Genomic DNA, 23,750 nt, shown 5'->3' with positions numbered 1-23,750 from the left:
GTTATTTCAGATTTTTTTTTTTCACTTTTATCTAATAATGCTCAGACCTGCTGTGTACTTCTTACTTCTACAGGAGTCCTGCTTCCAAAGTATCTGAGTTCACATACATCCGACTCCTTCCATGAAAGTTGTCTTATTAAAGCCACGTGGGTGGGGATGGGCCCTCTGGCCTTCACTGTAGAAGCTGTTGTTCACTCGCTCAATTGTATCCAGCTCTTTGTGACCCCATGGACTGCAGCACACCAGGCTTCCCTTCACTAGCTCCCAGAATGTGCTCAAATTCATGTCCATCAAGTCGGTGATGCCATCCAACCATCTCATTCTCTGTCACCCCCTTCTCCTCCTGCCTCAAATCTTTTCCAGCATCAGGGTCTTTTCCAATGATTTGGCTCTTCATATCAGGTGGCCAAAATATTGGAGCTTCAGCTTCAGCATCAGTCCTTCCACGGGTTGATTTCCTTGAGGATTGATGAGCTTGGTCTCCTTGCAGTCCAAGGGACTCTCAAGAGTCTTCTCTAACATCACAGTTGTAAAGCATCAATTCTTCGGCTATGATAATAAAACCATGTGTCTTTACTGATTACTCAATATCACTTGTAGATTGTGTTTGTACAGTATTTGCCAAAATTAATGTTTCAAAATGATATAATAATTGCTTTGTTCTCTGTAAGATGCCAAGATGCGTAGCATAAGTCTTGAGAGATTTGTAGGTTTTATCAACATGAGCTGTGTGAGGAAGGCTCTGGGCAAGGAAGCGGCGTCACTTATTTAAGCCTTCCTCAATAACATAAGAACCCTCAGGTCCTCCTATATATTTCCCCACTTTTTTATATCACTCTGGAACATCTTATTGAAGTATAAGGTGCTTGAGGGATGCAGCACAGCTCCTAGAAAACTGCACTGCATGCCTCCAGCAACCGGCGGAAGAGCAGCCCAGGCCAGCACCCCAGGGGCCCAGGGCCCCCCCCCCAGGGGAGCTCTGCCCTGCCTGCCAACAGCAAGGACCAGCTCCCCTGCTTTGTGCTGTGGGAAGGAGAATCACGCAATGTGTCCTCTTCTGTGTCTTGTCTCTCTCAACAGTGGTCATGCAAAGTTCATCCACATTGTCGGGCATAGTTATAGTGGACGGCTCCTGTGTGATGCCCCACTGTGTTAGCATACCACAGCCCGCCTGCTCCTCGTCCTGGCAGCTGCTTAAACATTCCTGACTTTGGTTTATTAGGAAGGCTTCCCAGGTGGTGCTAGTGGTAAACAACCCACCTGACAATGCAGGAGAGATAAGAGACGCGGGTTCTATCCCTGGGTCCAGAAGATCCCCTGGAGAAAGGCATGGCAACTCCAATATTGTTGCCTGGAGAATCCTGTGGACAGAGGAGCCTAGTCTGCTGCAGTCCATAGAGTCACAAAGAGCTGGACATGACTAAAGTGACTTAGCATGCACATACACTGTTTAGACATAGAAAACAAATCTATGATTACCAAAGGGGAAAGGATTAACATATGCACAATACTATATATAAAATAGATGAATAAACACCTACTGTATAGCACAAGAAACTACACACAATACTCTGTAATAACCTGTATGGGAAAAGAACCTGAAAATAACTAGATAAGTGTATAACAGAATTACTTTGTGATACCTAACACAACGGTGTAAATCAACTCTACTTCAATTTTTTTAAAAGGGCTAGAGCTGGTTAGACTCACAGGTAGAGAGAACAGCATATTAATAGTGGCTACCAGTGGAGAGGGGAGGGGCAAGATAAGGATAGGGGATTAAGAGGTACAAACTATTATGTATAAAATAAATAGGCTACAAGGCTGCGTTGTGTAACATGGGAATACAGCCAATAGTTTATTTTTTTATAATTTTATTTATTTGTTTACTCATTCACTTTGGCTTCGCTGGGTCCTCCTTGCTTTGCGCCAACTTTGTACAGTTTCAGTGAGCAGGGGATACTCCTTGCTGTGGCGTGTGGCTTCTCATTGCCGGGGGCTTCTCTTGTTGCAGAGCACAGGCTCTGGCCATCCGGGCTTCAGTAGTTGCAGCACAAAGTCTCTGTAGTTATAGCTCACGGATTCTAAAGTACAGGCTCAGAAGCTGCGGCACATGGCTTAGTTGCTCCATGGAATCTTCCTGGACCAGGGATCTAACCTGTGTCCTCTGCATCAGCAGGCAGATTCCTATCCACTGTGCCACCAGGGAACTCCAAGCCAATATGTTATAACTATAAATGAAATATCAACCTTTAAAAATTGTGAATCACTATATTGTATACCTGTATATTGTGCACCAACTTCAGTTCGGTTTGGTGGCTCGGTCGTGTCTGACTCTTTGCGACCCCATGAATCGCAGCATGCCAGGCCTCCCTGTCCATCACCAACTCCCGGAGTTTACTCAAACTCATGTCCATTGAGTCGGTGATGCCATCCAGCCACCTCATCCTCTGTCGTGCCCTTCTCCTCCTGCCCCCAATCCCTCCCAGCATCAGGGTCTTTTCCAAGGAGTCAACTCTTCGCATGAGGTGGCCAAAGTAGTGGAGTTTCAGCTTCAGCATCAGTCCTTCCAATGAACACCCAGGACTGATCTCCTTTAGGATGGACTGGTTTGATCTCCTTGCAGTCCAAGGGACTCTCAAGAGTCTTCTCCAACACCACAGTTCAAAAGCATTAATTCTTCTGCACTCGGCTTTCTTTATAGTCCAAATCTCACATCCATACATGACTACTGGAAAAACCATAGCCTTGACTTGACAGACCTTTGTTGACAAAGTAATGTCTCTGCTTTTTAATATGCTATCTAGGTTGGTCATAACTTTCCTTCCAAGGAGTTAAGCATCTTTTAATTTCATGACTGCAGTCACCATCTGCAGTGATTTTAGAGCCCAAAAAAATAGTCAGCCACTGTTTCCATTGTTTCCCCATCTATTTGCCATTTACTTCAATAAATAAATAAACAGGAAAATTAATATTAAGGTTAAAAATAAATAGTGCCATTTTCAACATTATAGTGTACCTCTTTTGATGAACTTATAAGCATTTCTGTTAAATATAGATGTAAGAGTGAGTAGCTGTACTATAAGGTATTTATACTTCAGCTTTAATAAATATGGCCAAAGTTTTCCAAATTAGTTATATCAACTTTAAGTCTTTTTTTCTGCACACATTTATTCAATGATCATCTCATGGAAAGGAATATTATTAGATCACTGGTTTCTTCATTGTAGGTTTCAAAATCATGAATGAGGGTCAGACAGAAGGATTGTGACCTGTTTATACGAATTTGCCACACAAAATAGAATGTTTTGATTTATGACTTAAAAAAATTTCCTCTCTGGAGAGTAGAGTAAACACTTGGTCCCTAGAGATGTTTGCAGACTTATGGCAAAGGAAGAAATTCACCAAAATCTCTGTGGAAAGTAAGTTCAGGCGACCTCTCTGATAGACAGTTCAGAGGGAAGCTTCCAACAGCAGTCACCAAGCAGGCAGCAAGGACCAGGGAGAGATGCTAAGAACAAGAGCCAGGCAACCTGAGATGACATCTCACCTCTGCCAACCTTGTGTTAACTTCTTAATTTATCTGAGCCTTTATTTTCTCATTTACAAAATAAGGGTCTTAACGCAGACTCCAATTTGTGAGAGTTACATGAAAATACTTTGTATCACATGTATGGGGTGTAATTATGAGAAGTAGACCAAGCCTGTGTTTTAACGTCAAAGAGCTATGAGCGTGTTCTTAGATGCCAACGTTAAATCCTATGTGCTTTCTGGTCATATTCCGGAGAATACATTGTCCCACCTTGTTTAACAGTGCCTTCATTGTTAGCACTAGAAGTACTGTGTGGTTCAACCTCAAGGGATTTCAGTATATCACTAACAAGCCCTGGTGGTCATCAGTTAACCAGCTAGCTTACTAATTAATTTACTAATTGCACTATGGATTTCCTTTCTCTCCCAAGTGTTAATGAAGTATGTGCTCCCAGGAGGCATGGTCACCTCTCATGTCTCCCCCTAACCAGTCCCAAAACTCCTGTGTTAGGCTTTGCAGTGCTTTTACTTTTGATATGAGTTATTTTGAAAAGCAGTTCTTCAGATGTGATGGAGTATGTATGACAGCCGAAAATGCCAGAGTTTTCTTCAACTCAGGTGTTTATCGGGGCCGAACATGACAAGGAAAAGATGCTTCATCTGTATGAATTTGCTTATCTCCTCCTCACTGCATTCTCTCCCCTTCTCTCTTTTGTTTTTCTTTCTTATGTCCCCACGTGTGCCGTGTGCAGTGCGTTTGGCGTAGTTACGCAGCTGATGAGAAATCTGTCTCCGTTGCAACTTGGAAGCCGCACCTGAAGGCCTTGCACACCTGCAGCCCCACCAAGTAGGTGTCACTGTGACAGTCGGCGCTGTAGCTGAGTCTCCTTAAGTTTGTAAAACAAGCCACACGCACACAACCACACACAGAACCGCAACCACACACATACACGTGTCGATTCGAGGATTGTCTTATTCTCTGTTGTTTTTTGAGATTCAAACCTGTTTGGTAACAACTCAGATGTGAAAGTGAGTGTACTCAGTATCATGGCTCACCATCCACAGATTGGGCTTAAAGATGAAAAGAATCTAAACTTTATAAAGATTCACTTGTACTGTTTCATGCTTATTTTCTAACATCTCATTTCATAAAGCCCACCAGAATTCCTATAGTAAGTGCTGTGGTTCTGGAAAACCAGTGACTCTTAAAACACCCCCCATCATCTGACCAACAAAAGGCTGTTTGGGAAGCATTGTGTCTGCACATTTAAGCCCCTCAAGGTCATTTCTCCTTGAGGGACACCTCACAGGACAGGCATTGAGCTTCACTTGCAGATCAAACAGACATCAATAGCAAAACACGAGAAGAGGTGGGCACAGTGAGGGGAAGGCAGCACTCCAGTGCAATTTGGTATTAGTGTTCAAAATTTAAAGAGATGTTACTTCCATTCACATGATATCCACCAAATAGGTCACCTGGCTATGCTTCAGCTCAGGTTGGGGAGTTGAAACGCCTCTATGTTTGGAAGGGAGGGGGCTGGGAAGATGCTACACATACTGAGGGCTGCCACAGCATCTTTAATTCCCAAACAATCCCTAGTTCCGGAAGCCTGGACTCTGTCTGGTTCAGCTGACACACAAAACCATAATCACCATCTAATTAAAGAAATCCTCAGTGAAAGTAGCAAAGCTGGTAAGTCAGAGACGGGCTCGCTGTGAGTCACCCGCTGGACTAGTGGTCAGTCCCCGGATTGTTCAGAGTGCATTTGAGCATCTGTTGTGTCTTTTCAGAGCCCATTAAAGCCTTAATCCCAGGAGCCTCATGGGATTGGAGGCAGCCGATGACTGTGGTGGTCCGAGAAAACTCTTCTTAGCAGAGGGCAGGAGAATCAGCTGGGGAAGCCCTCACGGCTGGTTCCCTGGAGCCACTGTCTCCCAGGAGATCTGTGGGACCGTTGTTAACTCATGGGATCTGTTACAATGCTTGCCTGCCCTGCCCTGAGCCTGGGGTTCACATCCATACGTATATGATAAAAGCTGGCCAATGTCACCTCTGACCCTACAGGGGAGGTCAGGGTCACACCTGTGCCTACACCAGTGATGGAGATGCACTGACCCAGGATGCTGGAGGGGGCACAGTCTCAGCAGGCATAGAATCCACTTTTCATTCAGATCTCAAAATTCAGTGAAATTCCCCTTATTCAGTATTAGATTCTTTCAAAGTTTTAGTATTTTAAAACAAAAAAGGAATATAACTGGTGTGCCATCTGTTCCTTGGGTATATATGAATCAAAAACGGGAATTGTATAGAAAGTGTATGTCTCATCTCTAGGAAGGTTGCTGGGGAACGTGTAAGAGGTAGGCTAGTGGGAAAAAAAAGAAAAAAGAAAAACAGAAGACTCTCGAGTGACAGGAGAGTGTGGGCTATTATTTTATTATGTGTGATTATTTGGCTTCCCACTGCCTGCCTTTTTTGGTTTCAAAGCCATCCTGAAACCTGGAAAAACTATTCAATGATGAGTCAAATTCTTGCAGCGCATAAACTGTTGTTTTACTCCCATGACTTCTTTTTTTCTGGTATTTTCCCTGTTTTTAGTGGGAGTGGAGAAATTTGCGCACATACCTGCCTTCATCCTGCCCACTGTGGCCACCAGCACCCTCCCCTCCCGCTCGTCTCCCTGAGCGCTGGGAGCCTCTGGGTCTCAGCCTTATTTATGAATGACAGGGGTGTGCCCAGTAGGACAACAGCCACTGCAAAGCTCCTCTACCTTCAGTTCATAGTTTATTGTCCCGGCATGGTTCTTAATCCTTGCTGTTATTGTCATTTTTTGTTAAACCATTGAAAACATGATGGTTAATTATGGACTCTTTCTCAAGGAAAATATTCAACACCTAACAATCAAGATTTTGCCTTCAATTTTAATGTATTTACAAACTCCCTGAAGACAAGTTCAGAACCTTTGCTTTAGAAACAATCCTACTTTAATCAAATGTGTAGATTTGTGAGGAGGCTAATTTACAATGACTTAGAGGGATAATTTTACATTTGTAACTAACTGGCTTACTGACTGCAGAGTGATATAGTAAGAAACAGATCAAAACTTCTTACTCACATCAGGAATTTCCTAGAGTGTTTCAGGTTAAGAATCTCTGAAGGGAAAGTTCATTCGCCCATTCGTGGGTTCCTGCAGACATGAGCACAGTCAGGGAGGAAGGGATTTCCCTCTGCCTTTCTAGGTCCTTCCAGATGGTCTAAGAATTAAGTTGACATGAGACAGATTAACAGGAGAAAATCAAGAGTTTAGCAATATGTTCACATGAGAGGGACCCAGAAGAACTGAGTGACTCGACAAAAGTGCCCAAACCCTCTCCTTAAACACCACTGTCAGCTGAAGACAAAGGAGGATGCTGGGTCTGGTTTGGGAGGAAGGCAGTGCACCCGGAGACAGGGAAGAAACTGCTTGGTAAAGGAGTGCTGGTTGGACTAGCAGGGAAGACAGGACGTGGACAGGACTCTGATGGAGACACTGTCACCTTCAGGCCCTGCCGAGCGTCCCACCACACCCGGCCCATCGTCCTCTGTGGCGACAGCCCTGTTCTGGGGAAACAGGCCCTTTATCTAAATTCTTTTAGGTCATTAAGGGAGAGATAACAAGAAAAACTTCCTAAGACTTCCATTTCTTAAAAAAATAACCAGCCTGAGGCTCCAGAGGGAGGGGATATATGTATCCCTATGGCTGATCCATGCTGATCTATGGCAGAAACCAATACAATACTGTCATTATCCTTCAATTACAAATAAAGAAAATAATAATCAGCCTGAATTTATGCTCATGCCAGAGACTCGTTGGGGTGCCAGATTTGGGGGTGCCACATTCTGCTCCCCTACAGCACCTGCTGGGTCACAGTGCTGCTCTGGGCGTAGGGAATGCAGCTATGGTGGAGGAGGAAAACCAGGAGAATCTCAGGCTGAGCTCAGGGAGTCTAAATGCAAGAGATACTGGGAAGAGACAGCAAAAATAAATAAGCAAAATATATAATAGAGTAGATGATGCTAAGAGCTAAAGAGAAAAGTAAAGTAGGAGAGGAATTGGGGGGGGGGGGCACTGGGGGCTATGATTTTAAATAGCTGGTCAGAGGAGAGAGTATATTATCAACAGCAGGAGTAGCAACAATGACTTTGTTATCAGTAAAGACCGAAGCCCAGGATCTTGTCCTCCCAGTGAGAGACACCATGGGCTGCCTTGACCTCTCATTGTTATCCCAGGGAGAAGGATGATGGAACAGCTGTGAGGGGGACGGGGCAGAGATGCTTCTCAGACCTTCTGGACACTCTCCTTTCTGATCCGGTTGGTCTGCCGCATGCACTTTTGAGGTCTTAGTAGTTGCAAAGTTTTGTTTTAATGACAGAAAGATTTAGGGAAGGAACACTTTTCTTGATTTTCATCTCAAAGAGAGTGAAGGCTATGCGGAGGGTGAAGCACAGGTAACTGTGCTATTTGGGGAAATGAGTCAGATAGTTTACGAAGCTGTGTGGATCATCAAGCTCCCCAGGGCCACGTGGCACCTTAGGGAGTTAGAATTTAGAGATTTTCAACTTCAAGGCCTTCCATTTAGGCATAAGAAAATTGAGACCCACAAGAAAGTGAACCATGTGCCCAAGGACACACAGCTCATTTACAAAGAGTAGGGACCCTACACCATGTTGGGTAGACCCGAATTTGCTAAAACGGTTTATTAGACCACCCAACACTAAGCTAGGTTGTCTATATGCTTAATTTCCTGCAAGGAATCCATATTAAAAAAAAAAACAAAAACAAAAAACAAATCTACCTCAACAAGTTATTAACATACAAAACCATAGTACACATGAACTAAAGCAGATTAAATAGCCCCAAAGGCTGCCTGAACTGCAGGGACCCCAACTTCAGTGTAACCAGAACAGCCTCTGCTGACACTGATTAGGTCAGAACCACTTTTTCCTAAACCCTGGATGACTTTGGCTAATGAAGACTCTATAGCTTTCGGTCACATGTGGGCAGTATCTCGGGTCTGTGTCACAAAGAAACACAAGTTAGAAATTTGGGTACATTTATGATGAAGTGTTTTGCTTCTGTGGCTCTTGCTCGAAAAGAAAGGATTAATCAAGGTACTTGATTCCCCAGTTTGGTCATTATCAAGTGCTGTAAATGTGTTCACCATGTATCATCATTTTTCTTCTGTCTGCACGCACCTGAAGGAAAGAGCAAGGGGAAGCTTCAAGCAGGTTTGTAATTTCTGTTCTGCTACGTGTTTGTTGGTAAATCTGATCCCTCACCTATGTTTTAAATGTGTCTCATGTGAGAAAAATCGATCAACAAATGCAAGGTGATTAAAAGTGACCTTTCACAAGACTGCCTGCAAAGGTTGCTGTTGTATTGATTTTCCACCCTCTTGGGAGTGTCTTTCCCTAAGTCACTCAATGCTTTTTACAATCTGCAGAACATGGGACATTCTGGGGAAAAATAATAATTATGGTCTTTGGTTGTTCCTTGCTGCTATTTTCCCAGAGTCTGACTGAGTATTCAAATCCCATGAAACAGGATAAGATCCACTCCCTTCACCAGGATCCTTCTTTTAGAGTGAGAAATTGCGTGGTTTGGGGCAGGGGGTGGGAAGGAACAGTGTGTTCAGGAGGTAAGGACACGCTCTATGTGACGTCTCCAGCTCATTCAGAACTCAGGCGCCCTAATCCTTTAGTTAGGAAGAAGATAATCCTCCTGAACACGTCACCGAATGAAGCTCACTGTACGATCATTCTTCTGTGCCTTAGAAGGAAATGCTTTATCAGATTAAGTAGCAGGAAGCTAGACCCAGAGGAAAGAGCATGTTTTAACCTGGGTTCATGACTGCCAAGAAGGATCTGGGCTTGGGAACAGAACCCAGAAGGAGAGAGGCACATGGATCCCAGCCCAGATGGGGTGAGGAGGGACAGAGGAGAGCCAGCAGGAAGTCCCACACCCTGGGATTCCTTCCCATGAGGGATGCAAGGCTTTTCTGGTCTTGACCACCCATCCCAGTAAGGAAGAAACACAGGCACCCCCCTGCCCTGGGCTGGCCCCTGAGTGGGGAGCCATCAGGGGTCTGGGGATTGTGTCATTAGCTTTGTGCTGTTATATGAATGATCATTATATATTTATCATGATGTATTTATTCACTCCTGAAATCAAAGTTGTGAGTTCTCTAGAGGTGATAAGTCTCTGGGTCATCCATTTCTGCATTATCTCAATCAACACCTAAAACAATTATAAACAGCAGCATAGACACGTTCGCTAATGATGAGAGGTAGATGTGATTGGATGTACCCACTTGTCAGGGTAGGGAAGCCCCCATGGGTTCTGGCACTGGAGACGCTTCTTTTACGCAGCTGATACAGAGTAAAAGCAGAAGGCGGTGGTGCTCTCCAGGTGGTATTTCCAGAAAGTTTTAGTGGCTCAAAGAGTTGCTCTTCACTTTAGAAGTATTTGTGCCCAAAGAGAAGAACTGGGCTTTAGACACTGGATAAGTTGGGTTGAGCAGCTATGCCCCTCGCGTCCTGCTTCTTGTAGACTCCACGCAACCCCACTCTCCTCCTGGGTGGAAATTCTACTCGAGACAAGTCAAACAAAATAAATCATAGTCACTGTGAGCCGTTTTGGTCTCATGGGTGACATTCGAAGTTTTCTTTGTCTTGAGGGCCATCGGTTTACAGATTATCTCAAAGAGGAACCTGTCAATTTATAGTCAGTGTGAAAAAAAAAGGACCCTATCGTCTCCAAGTCCTCAGGGAAGAGACCCTCTTTGGCAGGCATGACCTGAAAATCAGGTCGCCTGTCTGGCTTTCGTTCTCCAGAGGGGACATTTGTAAATCTTGTGGCGGTTTTGCTTCAGCACAGCCATGAGTGAGGGGCCACCCTGGTCTGACAGCAACACTGCCCTTCTCCGAAAATCACCAAGGCAGAGGGCACAGACTGCAGTCCCACTGTCCAAACATGAACTGACCAGACTACAACCAAACATTCTAAATGCCGTGATGCTCGTGTTATTTATATACCTAAAACGTTATACTATGTTTACCTAAACATCATATACCATGTTCATATACCTAAAGTGTTAAGATCTATTCTGCATGGTTGGGGCTGAGTCTGTCAGCGATTACCTACCCCCTGTAGACTTGTACTTGGGGCTTCCCTGGTGGCTCAGCGGTAAAGAATCCATCTGCAATGCAGGAGACACAGGAGATGTAGGTTTGATCCCTGGATCAGGAAGATCCCCTGGAGGAGGAAATGGCAACCCACTCCAGTATTCTTGCCCAGAGAATCCCCATGGACAGAGAAGCCAGGCAGGCCACAGTCCATAGGGTCACAAAAAGTCGGACATGACTTAGTGACTAGGCAGCAAAAAAACAGACTTCAACTGAGCCACGCTGCTGGCTCAGAGAATCACACGGAGACATCTAGCTTCTCCGCAGTCTTTGAACATTTGGCAAAAACCACCGTGAACACACCATATGTTGCTGTGTGGTACACGTCTCACTTCACACTTCACCGGCACACACTGGGGTTTCCTGTTCGCCAGTCCACACATCATGTCACCACGTGTGAAGCTATGACAGGGAATGTGCTCGATAAACACTTCTTGGGTGGCATAATAAAATACCCCTGACCTCTAGTACTTTACGTGAAGAGAGAGAAGAGACCGACAAGAGAGGTCAAGAGGAGGAATATAAAAAGAGAGAAAAGGAAAACTTAACATTCCAGTCATCTGCAGGAAATAAGCTGCAGTCCCACTTTAATGTGACCTTTGATTCCCCCGCTATGACCCCCAGGGCAGTGATGTGTTCATGGCACATGCAGACAGGCTGTTGTAACATCAGCAGCACCAGCCCAGGAAGTAACAAATCTGCCCTCCCTTGAGCAAGTGTGCACAAAGGAAGTGCATGCTGATGATGATTCTCCCTTAGAAGCAGCAGCTCTGAGTCCAGAATACAGCTGGCGAGTGCTGGACCCACGTTCAGACCGGCTGATAGCACCGCTTTGGCTTCAGCTATACCACTGTGATTCAGACAAGGGAGCATGGATACACTGCAGCCAGCCCTGTTATCCTCCAGAGCCTGGAATCTCCTAAATGCTTCCTCGAGGGACCTCTTTGTAAATGCTAAGACCTGGGAGGGACCCAGATGTAGGAGAGGCTACCCAGCAGCCAGCACTGCCCCCACTGAGGGGCCAGGACAGTAGATCAGGCCTCTCTCTACACACTAATCTACACCTCTGAGGAACTGGGTTCCCTGCTTCAGGACCTTCTTGTGAGAAGATTTTGGCTTCCTACATGGAGGTTAGCTTGTGGTTTCTAAAAACTCATGCACAGCCTCTCAGGCTAAGGAAAGGCACCCAGTCTCAAGATGGTGACCGATTCAAAAAGCTTCTTTAAAAATAGAACACGTCAGCCTCCAGGAGAGCTTGCTAACCTAGCTTAGCGGAACAAGAGCGACCATGGTACCAGGTCAGGTGTGAATCACCATCCATCTCAGCCGACCCTGCCCTGTTCCTCTTCTGAAGCCAAAAATGCTGCTTCTTGGGCATGGGTCAGTTGTTTACTTTTTCCTTTCCATCTTCCCACTGAAACAGTTCTCATCCCACGTGTGGTGGTGAATGGTGTCTACTGATTTTATTCTAGTTAATCATCCCACTGAGTAACTTTTCCCACTCGTTTTATAAGCTGGGCAGTTCTCTGTTTGGGTATAAATGGCCACTTCGCAAGGACAGAATGTCCCTGTAAACGCATCCAGCATCCTCACCTTCCTCTCTGCCGCCTCCACCAAGCTGACTAGGCTATGAGTTAGCTACCACCATGGTACGAGAAAGCTCTTACTTCTTCCTACCTGTTAAGGTTTTATTGCTGCAAGGACAGATCATACATCAGAGGCTTGGGGATTATCCGTATATCTCCCTGCCTCTGCTAACCCTGTCTGCTTAATCAACAATCAGCGACTGTATGCCGGCTTTGTAGTTAAACCGCCTTTATGCAGTTCATGAGGCATTAAGAGAGCCCTCCAGACTTCTTAGTAGACTCTCTGAAGTTGCTTTCACAGGTGCTTGTGAGACAGTTATAAAGATGCATGTCTTAAAAGTTAAAGCATAAGCGAGACTCTCATTACATTACATCCTGTGCTCCAGTCCACAGGGTGCTTTGCCCGAACTGTTCCTGCACGGTTGCCTTTATTAGGTTCTGAGAAGTGTGACTCTCAGGAGAGAACGCGACAACACGGATGGAAACACCGTGCGCTTCTATTTCTTCTGCATTTATTTTCCATTATTTATATGTCTTTCTTTTGTGTGCAGTGAATGATCTGCATGAGTTGTTAAACTAAACTCAGGGAAATGAGACTTCTTTTTTCGGCACAGTTAACTTGTGTCCTTACTGGCAAAAGGTTAGGTTGTTGCTAAAACAGTTTTTTTTTTTTTTTTTTTCAAAATAGTCTCTTTTTCTGTTCGCATTTATTGATCGAAGGAAAGGATTTAGTCTTTGAAAAGCACATTGTAAGAGTTAATATAAGAAAAATGCTCTTTTTCTAACAAACTAGCAACCTAGAATATTTTCTTTTATCTTTTCGAACATGTTCTGACAATTGATTCCTTATATTTACACCTTCAGGTTTCATACAAACCAAGAACTTTTTTATTTCAAGGTGGATTCTTTACCAGCTGAGCTATCAGGGAAGCCCCTATGTCAAAGCAATTAATGTTATCTACTTCATTGATTCCTATAAAGATTTTAATAGTTATAGAATATTTTATTCCTCAATCATTTATACCACGTTGCACTGTTACTTATTACAAGGGTTGCTATACCCTAAAATATTTATATTCTTATTTTTGTATGCAGCAGATGCGAAGACATAGACTACCATCCTTTGGAATGCCTGTTTCAAAATCTAATTATTTCTACTTAACCATTAAGAACATGGCACCCATTTTGAGCAGCACAATTAATTTACAGTTTGTCCTTGGTGTTTAAATAGTCCATGTACTTGCATATGAACAACGAGGAAGCCAAATGGCTTTGTTTTTCAAGACCACAAGCCCCTGGGCCCTTTCCTGGTTGTGACCGCCTAGTAACGAGCTGCTGTCTCCCCCTCACTCCTAGTCAGGTCTGTAGTCATAAGCAGAAGCTCTTCAGAATACACACCTCATGGAAGCAGAGGTACCAGCATCCCGGCTGCTGACATGAGATCTGAGAATGCCAACTAACCTCAGGTGCATGACCAGGTCACCCCGCCCTCTGCTGAGCCCTGCTCAGACTCACTCTTCTGAGGACTCCTGAATGAGGTTTCCAGCCCGCTTGTATTCCTCCCGCTGCCTGCTGCCTGCTTGGATCCCCTGCGCCCTGGGGATGAGCAGGCAGGTCCGAGCGGCCCCTCCTGGCGGCGGACGATGCTGAGCGGTGCACGTACTGGGTTGTGCTGGCTGCGCTGCGCTGCCGAATTGTGCCAGGGGCGAGAATTTGCAGGAGGCTTATCCTGTGAAGGGCGGAAGCCCTTATTAAGCATAATGGTAACTACAGCATTCTGAGTCCAAGAGGATTACCTTGGGGATGCTGTAACGCCACCCAATCCCTGGCAGGGATCCCCCAGGAGCTGACTGCACGCTGGCCATTTGAGGAACACAAGCATCTGGGCACAAGAATCCCTGCAGGGCGGACATGCCTTCTGCCTTAAGAGAGCCTGTGGCCAGGGACCAGGGGCTGCACACCATCAATGACCACAGTCACCTTTTGGTTACTTTCTCCAAAGAGAGGCCTCCTTGTTGTTTCTTGGGGATAGTCTTTGGCAACCTTCCTAAAAGAACACTGTCTCATAAGCCTTTCTCAAAAATCACCTTCATAGATATCGCAAAAAAGCTGAAAAATAATGAAAACATCACTGGACTAGGGAAGAGTATTTTTTAATCAATGTGTGTTTTCAATAGCAGTCACCTAACCCATTTAATAGTAAGTTCATCAAGGTGCTCTGCTGATTTGCAAATGGGAAATGAACTACAAAAATTAATGAAAGTAAACTTTTTGTAGGAAAACACAAGGACAGATCTTTGACTTGGAAAAGAAAGTATTGCTTGGCTAAAAAGTTCTGGATTAGGATATTATTCTTAACAGTCATACTGTCAGAAGACATTATGTCAGAAGAAAGAGTGAAAACATTACATCTTTTTTTTTCTAATTTAGTGTTTAATGTGTTGTGTTCACTTCAAAATAATTCTAGAGAATATTTTAACATTAGATGTGGCAAATATTCACATACTTTAGAAGGACAAAAGGGGAAAGGGTACCCAGAACTCATTTATATCAACTCTCATGCCTTAAGTAGTACTGAGATTCAGAAAATAATATTATTTCCATTTCCCGTTAATTCTTAAAGACAATATTAAATGTTTTTGTAGGGACAATTTTTAAATATTTTATAAGAGTATTTTTTGAAGTTTTTGTTATTATAAGTAACATTGGTAGATTTAATGCTGATACCTATTTTAATTTTTTAAACATTTTTAGCAATTGAAATTTTTAAAAAACTAAATTTCATATTAATGGTTTTATAATGCTTTTATCAGTTTCCTATTCATTCAGTTGGCAAAGGAAAGAGAGATATCTTGAAAGTTTGAGTAATAATTTGCTATTAACTAAACCCAACCTTCTATAGTAATTAACATCTGTTAGTTCCAGAAAAGGTAATGGATTAAAGTATAATGAGACCACTTGTAATGGCAACTCTGTCGACAAGCCATTCATTAATCTAAATAGAGGTGCATAGGTGCATTCCTGAACCAGATCATTGTACATTTAAGTAACGGAACAGATGGCCGAAACTGAAAAGAGGTTTGTAGTTTCTACTATTAAAAAAAAACAAAGCTTGAAAAGAGTGGGCACTTTGAGCACCATCCCTCTGAGGATTTGTTTAAACATTGTGAGCTTTGGATGACATGGAGAATGTAGCCTGGGCATAAGAAGATGCAGTTTTATATGTTACTGTTTTTGAATGAATCCATCATTTGATCACACGTTTGTCAACTGCAGAGAAAGCCCTGCCTGATGGGACTGTGTTAATGAGCCCTGAACCGTCTGCCCTGCCTGCCCTCTGCATGCGCCCCAGCAATCCTGCCTGCATCTGCCCTCTGCACAGAGCTGTCAGCCGCAGAGCCAGCATGTGGGTCCTGACCAGGACCTGCTGACCACTGTAATCCATTGCTCGATGTGTTTTCACATAAACACACAGAAAACACGGTGTCTTCTTAAAACACCATTTGTTAAGCAGCTAGGCATGGAAAAATCAATGTTACTGTGCTTGTTAGCTACAAGACATAGACCCGCTAAACACATTTGCTGTTGGCAAGCTGCCGCTGGGAACAATGGACAAGGCAGAAAGTGCAGAAGAACCTGCTCCACGTGGTCTCAGAGAATCCCTGTTCATAAGAATGCTGTCTCCATGTCCCACAAAGGCTGCATCTGGACAGTGGGCCTCAGATTCATCCAGTCCACTGCTTGAGGCCTGAGAGCCCTGGGCCTCTCGCTCCATAAGGGAATCACTTTTTTTTTCCCATAAAAATATAAATGCACTCTATTTTTTTTTTTTTTTAATTTTGGAGTAGGGTTGATTTAAAACATTTGTTAGTTTCTGCTGTGCAGGAAAGCTAATCAGTTATATATGTACCCACTCTTTTTTAGATTATTTTCCCATATACACCATTACAGAGTGTTGAGTAGAGTTCCCTATGCTATATAGCAGGTCCTTATTAGTTATCTGTTTTACATATAGTAGTGTGTATATATCAATCCCAATATCCCATCTATTCTCCCCACAGCCTCACTTTCTAATGAATAACATAGTACTTTATAAATGAACAAGAACACAAAACTTTGTACAGTTCATCTGATCCCCATAAAAGTCCCTCACGTAAGTTGCTATTTTTATCTTTGAGTTAGAAGAGAGGCCTCCAAACCCAGGTCTCTGATTCCAGCCTGCCCTCCCGGCACCTCATACCCCACTCACACTCAGGAAGGCCTGGAGACTGCCTTGTTAGCACTTCCTTTATCAACCAACCACAGTTTAGGCCAAGCTGGCGTCTGAGAACTGAATGTGAACAAATATAATTCACCAGGAGCTGCCACAGCAAATCAATAACCTGTTTAATAGCAGGAGTCTGTGTTAGTGAACACGACATCTCATTCTGTTAATCCGTCATCTGGTTCGTTATAAGCTGAAGCTGTTCTACCTTGTGTGGTTTTTGTCTAGCAAGAATAAATGTGGTGTTAAGTGTTGTATGTCTAATATTGTCTGCAGTACTGCCAGCCACTCTGAGACTGCATGGATCTGGAAGTCATAATCTTGCCTGGAATATAAAATGCATGCAGACTGTGTGCATGTGTAACTGTCATCTCTGTTTTCCTGTAGAAATATTTTAGAAATTACAAAGAGATATGATCCCAAATTTAAAAAAAAAAAAAAATAGCTTTTTTTTTAAGTTTCAAAAGTTGAGGTTAAAGCTAAAATTTGTCTCTAAGGCGAACATCAAACCAGTTCTAGGGTCTTTCCAGTGTCATCGTGCACAAACCGCTGTATCTCAGGCCTTTGCTGAATCCAGGAAGGGTGTGCAAAACCATGGGATGAGATGGACTGGAGATGAATGCAGAGAGATTAAAGACAGCTCAAATTTTCAATAAGGGGAAATGTATCACTGTGCCCCTACTTGCTAGAAACATTCCGTGTAATGCAATTTGTGATCGATCTGTCAACCGTGTGTACCGTCACATCAGCGCATTGACGCAGGTGGGTGGGCGGCGCTGCCTGAAATGCACTAACGCCGCCCCTGTCGCCCGCAGCCAGAAGCTCAGCTTCAAGGAGCGCGTGCGCATGGCCAGCCCTCGGGGCCAGAGTGTCAAGAGCAGGCAGGCGTCGCTGGGGGACAGGCGGTCCCCCAGCACGGACATCACGGCTGAGGGCAGCCCCACCAAAGTGCAGAAGAGCTGGAGCTTCAACGACCGCACGCGCTTCCGGCCCTCCCTGCGCCTGAAGAGCTCGCAGCCCAAGCCAGTGGTGGACGGTGAGTTACCCCTGTCTCTCCATAACCATGTATTACGCGAACGCAAGGACCAAGTGGCAGATTCTGCCTGGTGCCACTTGGAGAGGGGGCAGGAAGCAACCCCAGGGGAAGAACCGTGCGCTTGTTGCTTGTTTTCTTGGAAGTTTATTGTCTGCCTTGGGCAAGTGTGCAGAAGTCGACTTTTGCAGGCAGGTTTGGCAACTGGATCTACATTGCAAGGAAGTCAGAGACAGTGGTGTTCATTCTTCTCTAGTATCTGCAGCATAGCGTTACTTCTCAGGTAGGTTGGGGTCAGGTCAACAGGACCACGCCGCTGATGCACAGATTGTATCCAACCTGCCAGCTCACCAAGATGGCCAGGGGCTCAGGACCCCTGAGACGCAGGAAGAAGGGCCAGAGTCTTTCTGGACCCAGTGGAGACGCTGGTCCTTTTCTACTGAGCAGTGTTTTTCCCTACATCAGGGGCCAACTGCTCCTCTTCCTTAGAGAGAGTCTTGTTGAAAGTTCTTATCTGATGATAACTGGAATTCGAGTTCTTCTCCCAAAAGAAATTAGCCTATTTTATTTACTATATTAAGTGGCAGAAGCTTCCTTTGCCAACACATTTTACTGAGCGCCATACAATTTCCACATTTATGAAATAAAACCTTCTTTTTCATTTTGGCTTTCCTTTTAAGAATGCCCCCTGGGATCGCTTATCCTGGGCAAAGGACCAAAATCAAATCGCATCTTCCATTAATGCATAAAAGCTTGCAAAGGCCATCAGCCCCCTGTGCTCACCCCCCAGGCAGAACCTGAATTTTCCCAGGCCCCGAGTGCCTGTGGGATAAAATTAACAACCCGGGTCATGATCACAGTGACCTCAGGTTCCCTCGGTCCCAGGCCCCTCCCAGCCCATTCGGAGCTCCTGGGGCCGCCCTCCCTCCACTCTCAGGGGATCCCCCAGAGTCCCTTCCACACACCTCCCATTCTGCACACCTTTGGACACCCTCCAAGTAGTGCCAGAGGCTGACCCGATGTGGCCGCTCCTGATGGAGCTTGCAGCTCTCTTCTACACTGCACTCTTGACCCCTCTCCCACCTGCCCAGGCTCCCCTCCACCTGCCACTGTGCTGAGATGGGAAGGGCTCTCTCCCCAGCACTGTGCCTGTGTGCTAAGTTGCTTCAGTCACGTGCAACATTTTGTGACCCCCTCCCCACCAGGCTCCTCTGTCCATGGGATTCTCCAGGCAAGAATACTGGAGTGGGTTGCCATGCCCTCCTCCAGGGGATCTTTCCGACTGTACACCCCACACCAAGCCCCCAAGTACCCAGAGTCACTGACGGCACAGCTTTTCAGCATCCTCTGGTTTCCACACTCTCCTCCCTAGGAATCTGGCTGAAAGCCCGTGAACAGCTGAGTCGAGAGTTACCAGTAACAAGGCTTATGGAGCACTCAAAATAGACTTGCTGAATATAAATGGACACACATTTCTGGAAGGCTAGTTGGCAAAAGATACCAAAGCCTTTACATCTGCCTGAGCTCGGACGCCTCCCACCCTGCAATTCCATTTCTAATTCCATTTCTAGAAATTCCATATCCTAGAAGTGAAGTAGCATACATACAATATAATGAAGTAAAAGACATTAGAAAAGATGCTATAATTCTAAAATTATTGAAATAGAAAAAGGATCACAAAAAATAAATTATTCCATTTTGGCTGTGTGTGTGTGTGTGTGTGTGTGTGTGTGTAAATTCATGTGTTTATAGTAAAAGTTCTGGAGAGATTTACAACAGTGAATGAACAGTTACCTCCAAGTGGTGACATCATAGTTGTATTATGTTTGTTCATATGTATTATTTGGTTCATCTGTATTATCTATTATTTCTACAATGAGCATGTATAGCTTTTGTGATAAGAAAGCAGAAGAGGATTTTTCTATTTAAAAATCGGGTCCTCCTTTCAGACGCTGCCTCTTTCCTTCCCCACGGTGGGATACTGGTGATCCTCCATTAGTTCTGTCCCCACATTGGTCCAGCTGGTGGCACCAAACCCTTCTCCTTAGCCCAAAGTTCCCCCTATCTTGGTGCTGGTGCTAGTCTTCACCCTGTGTGGATGTGAATTGTCTAATGAGATTTGATAGCTCCTACTACAAATAGACCCCTTCATGGGTCACATCCTTGTCACGGCAAAGGGCTTTCATAAATCAAAGTATGAGTCTTGCCATGCAGGGCCACTCAAGACAGACGGGTCATAGTGAAGAGTTCTGACAAAATATGGTCCAGTGAAGGAGGGAATGGAAAACCACTCCAGCATTCTTACAGCGAGAATACCATAAGCAGTATGAAAACACAAAAAGATATGACACCTGAAGATGAGGGTCCCAAGTCAGAAGGTATCACTACTAGAAAAGAGCAGAGGGCAGTTACTAATAGCTCCAGAGAGAATGAAGTGGCTGAGCCAAAGCAGAAACGACACTCAGGTGTGGATGTGTCTGGTGATGAAAGTAAAGTCTGATGCTGTAAAGAACAGTATTGTATAGGAACCTGGAATGTTAGGTCCATGAATCAAGGTAAATTGGATGTGGTCAAATAGGAGATGGCAAGAGTGAACGTCAACATCTTAGGAAGTAGTGAACTAAAATGGACAGGAGTGGGCATTAGTAATCCAAGTCTGTGCCCCAACCACTGATGTGAAAGAAGCTGAAGGTGACCAGTCTATGAAGACCTACAAGGCCTTCTATAACTAACACCAAAAAAAGATGCCCTTTTCATCTTAGGGGATTGGAACGCAAAAGTAAGAAGTCAAGACATACCTGAAGTAACAGGCAAGTTTGGCCTTGGAGCGCAAAATGAAGCAGGGCAAAGGCTAGCAAAGTTTCGTCAAGAGAACACACTGTTCATAACAAACACCCTTTTCCAACAGCACAAGAGACAGATCAGTTCAGTCACTCAGTCATGTCCAACTCTTTTTGACCCCATGGACTGCAACATGCCCATCCATCACCAACTCCCAGAGCTTGCTCAAACTCATGTCCATCAAGTCGGTGATGCCATTCAACCATCTCATCCTCTGTTGTCCCCTTCTCCTCCTGTCCTCAATCTTTCCCAGCATCAGGTTCTTTTCCAATGAGTCAGTTCTTCTCATCAGGTGGCCAAAGTATTGGAGTTTCAGCTTCAGCGTCAGTCCTTCCAATGAACACCCAGGACTGATCTCCTTTAGGATGGACTGGTTGGATCTCCTGGCAGTCCAAGGGACTCTCAAGAGTCTTCTCCAACACCACAGTTCAAAAGCATCAATTCTTCAATGCTCAGCTTTCTTTATAGTCCAACTCTCACATCCATACATGACCACTGGAAAAATCACAGCTTTGACTAGATGGACCTTTGTTGGCAAAGTAATGTCTCTGCTTTTTAATATGCTGTCTAGGTTGGACATAGCTTTCCTTACAAGGAGCAAGCGTCTTTTAATTTCATGACTGCAGTCACCATCTGCAGTGATTTTGGAGCCCCCAAAAATGAAGTCTCTCATTGTTTCCCCATTTGCCATGAAGTGATGGGACTGGATACCATGATCTTAGTTCTTTGAATGTTGAGTTTTAAGCCAACTTTTTCACTCTCCTCTTTCACTTTCATCAAGAGGCTCTTTAGTTCTTCACTTTGTGCCATAAGGGTCGTGTCATCTGTGTCTCTGAGGTTATTGATATTTCTCCCGGCAATCTTGACCCCAGCTTGTGCTTCATCCAGACCAGCATTTTGCATGATGTCACACATGGATATCACCAAATGGTCAATACAGAAATGAGACTGATTATATTCTTTGTAGCCGAAGATGGAGAAACTATACAGGCAGCAAAACAACTCCTGGAGCTGACTGTGACTTAGAGCTCCTTATTGCAAAATTCAGAACTAAATGGAAGAAAACCATTATTCTATTCAGGTATAACCTCAGTCTAATAACTTATGATTATACAGTGAGGGTGATGAATAGAGTCAAGGGATTAGATCTGGTAGACAGAGTGTCTGAAGAACTATGGACAGAGGTTCCTAACATTGTACAGGAGGCAATAATCAAAGCCATCTCAAAGAAAAAGAAATGCAAAAGGCAAAATGGCCATCTGAGGAAGCTTTACAAATATCTGAGATGAGAAGAGAAGTGAAAAGCAAGGGAGAAAGGGAAAGATATACGCAACTGAATGCATAAGTCCAAAGAATAGTTAAGGAGAGATAAGACGGCCTCCTTAAATGAACAATGCAAAGAAATAGAGGAAAACAATAGAATGGGAAAGACCAGAGATCTCTTCAAGAAAACTGGAGAGATCAAAGGAACATTTCGTGTAAGGATGAGCATGTTAAGGACAGAAACAGCAAGTGCCTACCAGAAGCAGAAGAGATTAAGAAGAGGTGGCAACAATACACAGAAGAACTCTACAAAAAGGATCTTAATGACCCAGATAACCATGATAGTGTGGTCTCTCACCTAGAGCCAGACATCCTGGAAAGTGAAGTCAAGTGGGCCTTAGGAAACATTACTGTGAGCAAAGTTAGTGGAGCTGACAAATTTCAGCTGAGCTATTTGAAATCCTAAAAGATAGTGCTGTTAAAGTGTTGCACTCAATATGTCAGCAAATTTGGAAAACTCAGCAGTGACCACAGGACTGGCAAAGGAATTTCCATCCCAGTGCCAAAGTATGTTCACACTACCATACAGTTGCACTGATTTTGCATGCTAGTAAGGTTATGCTCAAAAATCCTTCAAGCTAGGTTTCAACAGTACATGAACCAAAGACTTCCATATGTACAAGCTGGATCTAGAAAAGGCAGAGGAACCAGAGATCAAATTGCCAACATTCATTGGTCATAGAGAAAGCAAGGGAATTTCAGAAAAACATCTACTTCTTCTTCATTGACTGTGCGAAAGCCTTTGACAGTGTGGATCACAACAAACTGTGGAAAATACTTCAAGAGATGGGAATACCAGATCACTCTACCTGTCTCCTGAGAAACTTGTATATGGATCCAGAAGCAACAGTTAGAACCAGACATGGAAAAACTGACTGGTTCAAAATTGGGAAAGGCGTATGACAAGGCTGTATATTGTCACCCTGCTTATTTAACTTCTCTGCAAAGCACATCATGCAAGATGCTGGACTGGATGAATCATAGACTGGAATCAAGATTGCCAGGAGAAATATCAATAACTTAATGTATGCAGATGACACCACCCTTATTGCAGAAAGTGAAGAGGAACTAAAGAACCTTCTGATAAGATTGAAAGCAGAGAGTGAGAAGGCTGGCTTAACTCAACATTCAAAAAACTAGGATCATGGTATCTAGTCCCATCACTTCATGGCAAATAGAAGGGGGAAAAGTGGAAGCAGTGACAGACTATATTTTCCTGGGCTCCAAAATGACTGCAGATGGTGACTTTAGCCATGAAATTAAAAGATACCTGCTCCTTGGAAGGAAAACTATGAGAAACCTAGACAGCGTATTCAAAAGCAGAGACATTACTTTGCCGACAAAGGTCCATCTAGTCAAAGCTATGGTTTTTCCAGTAGTCATGTATGGATGGGAAAGTTGGGCCATAAAGAAGACGGAGTGCCCAAGAATTGATACTTTTGAACTGTGGTGTTGGAGAGGACTCTTGAGAGTCCCCTGGACTGCAAGGAGATCAAATCAATCAATCCTAAAGGAAATCAACACTGAATATTCATTGGAAGGACTGATGCTGAAGCTACAACTCTAATACTTTGGCCACCTGATGCAAAGAGTCAACTCACTGGAAAAGACTCTGATGCTAGGAAGGATTGAAGGCAAAAGAAGAAGGGGGAAGCTCCTGCCCTAGGTTCCTACATGGTGGAAACACATTTAATGCCCCAGGGAGTCCACACCCTTCCTACATGTCTTCAGAAAGCATGCCACTCCATGCTGTGAAGTCCTTACAGTTGGTTGAACACATCTAAATATAAAAGTCATAGAATCCAGATTCTGAATATGGAAAATGAATTCCCCTTTCATGTTTGGCCAGAGGGAAAGCATTTTTCAAAGATTCCTAGAGTCAGCTCTGTCCATAACACTATTTCAAGTTACTGCAAAAATGCCTCAGAGGTCAGACAGAAACAGAAGTCC

General features: G+C 44.1%; 1 protein-coding gene across 5 annotated transcripts in view; it reads left to right on the top strand.

Annotated features, from left to right (window-relative positions):
- Positions 1-23,750, top strand: part of KCNQ5 (potassium voltage-gated channel subfamily Q member 5) — a 583,703-nt gene that overhangs the window by 491,973 nt on the left and 67,980 nt on the right. For 2 of the 5 annotated variants that reach the window (XM_043439126.1, XM_043439124.1), the window contains 3 exons: positions 4,284-4,378; positions 13,696-13,752; positions 17,419-17,639. In XM_043439126.1, coding sequence (XP_043295061.1) covers positions 4,284-4,378; positions 13,696-13,752; positions 17,419-17,639 — 373 coding nt within the window. Of the gene's footprint in view, positions 1-4,283; positions 4,379-8,770; positions 8,798-13,695; positions 13,753-17,418; positions 17,640-23,750 lie in introns of all 5 variants that reach the window. The other 3 variants (XM_043439129.1, XM_043439125.1, XM_043439127.1) reach the window with 2 other exon arrangements.

The sequence above is a fragment of the Cervus canadensis genome, chromosome 20, assembly GCF_019320065.1.
Source record: "Cervus canadensis isolate Bull #8, Minnesota chromosome 20, ASM1932006v1, whole genome shotgun sequence".
NCBI classification, from domain to species: domain Eukaryota; kingdom Metazoa; phylum Chordata; class Mammalia; order Artiodactyla; family Cervidae; genus Cervus; species Cervus canadensis.
Note: the sequence above shows the minus strand (reverse complement) of the source record. Positions and strands in the feature narration are given on the sequence as shown.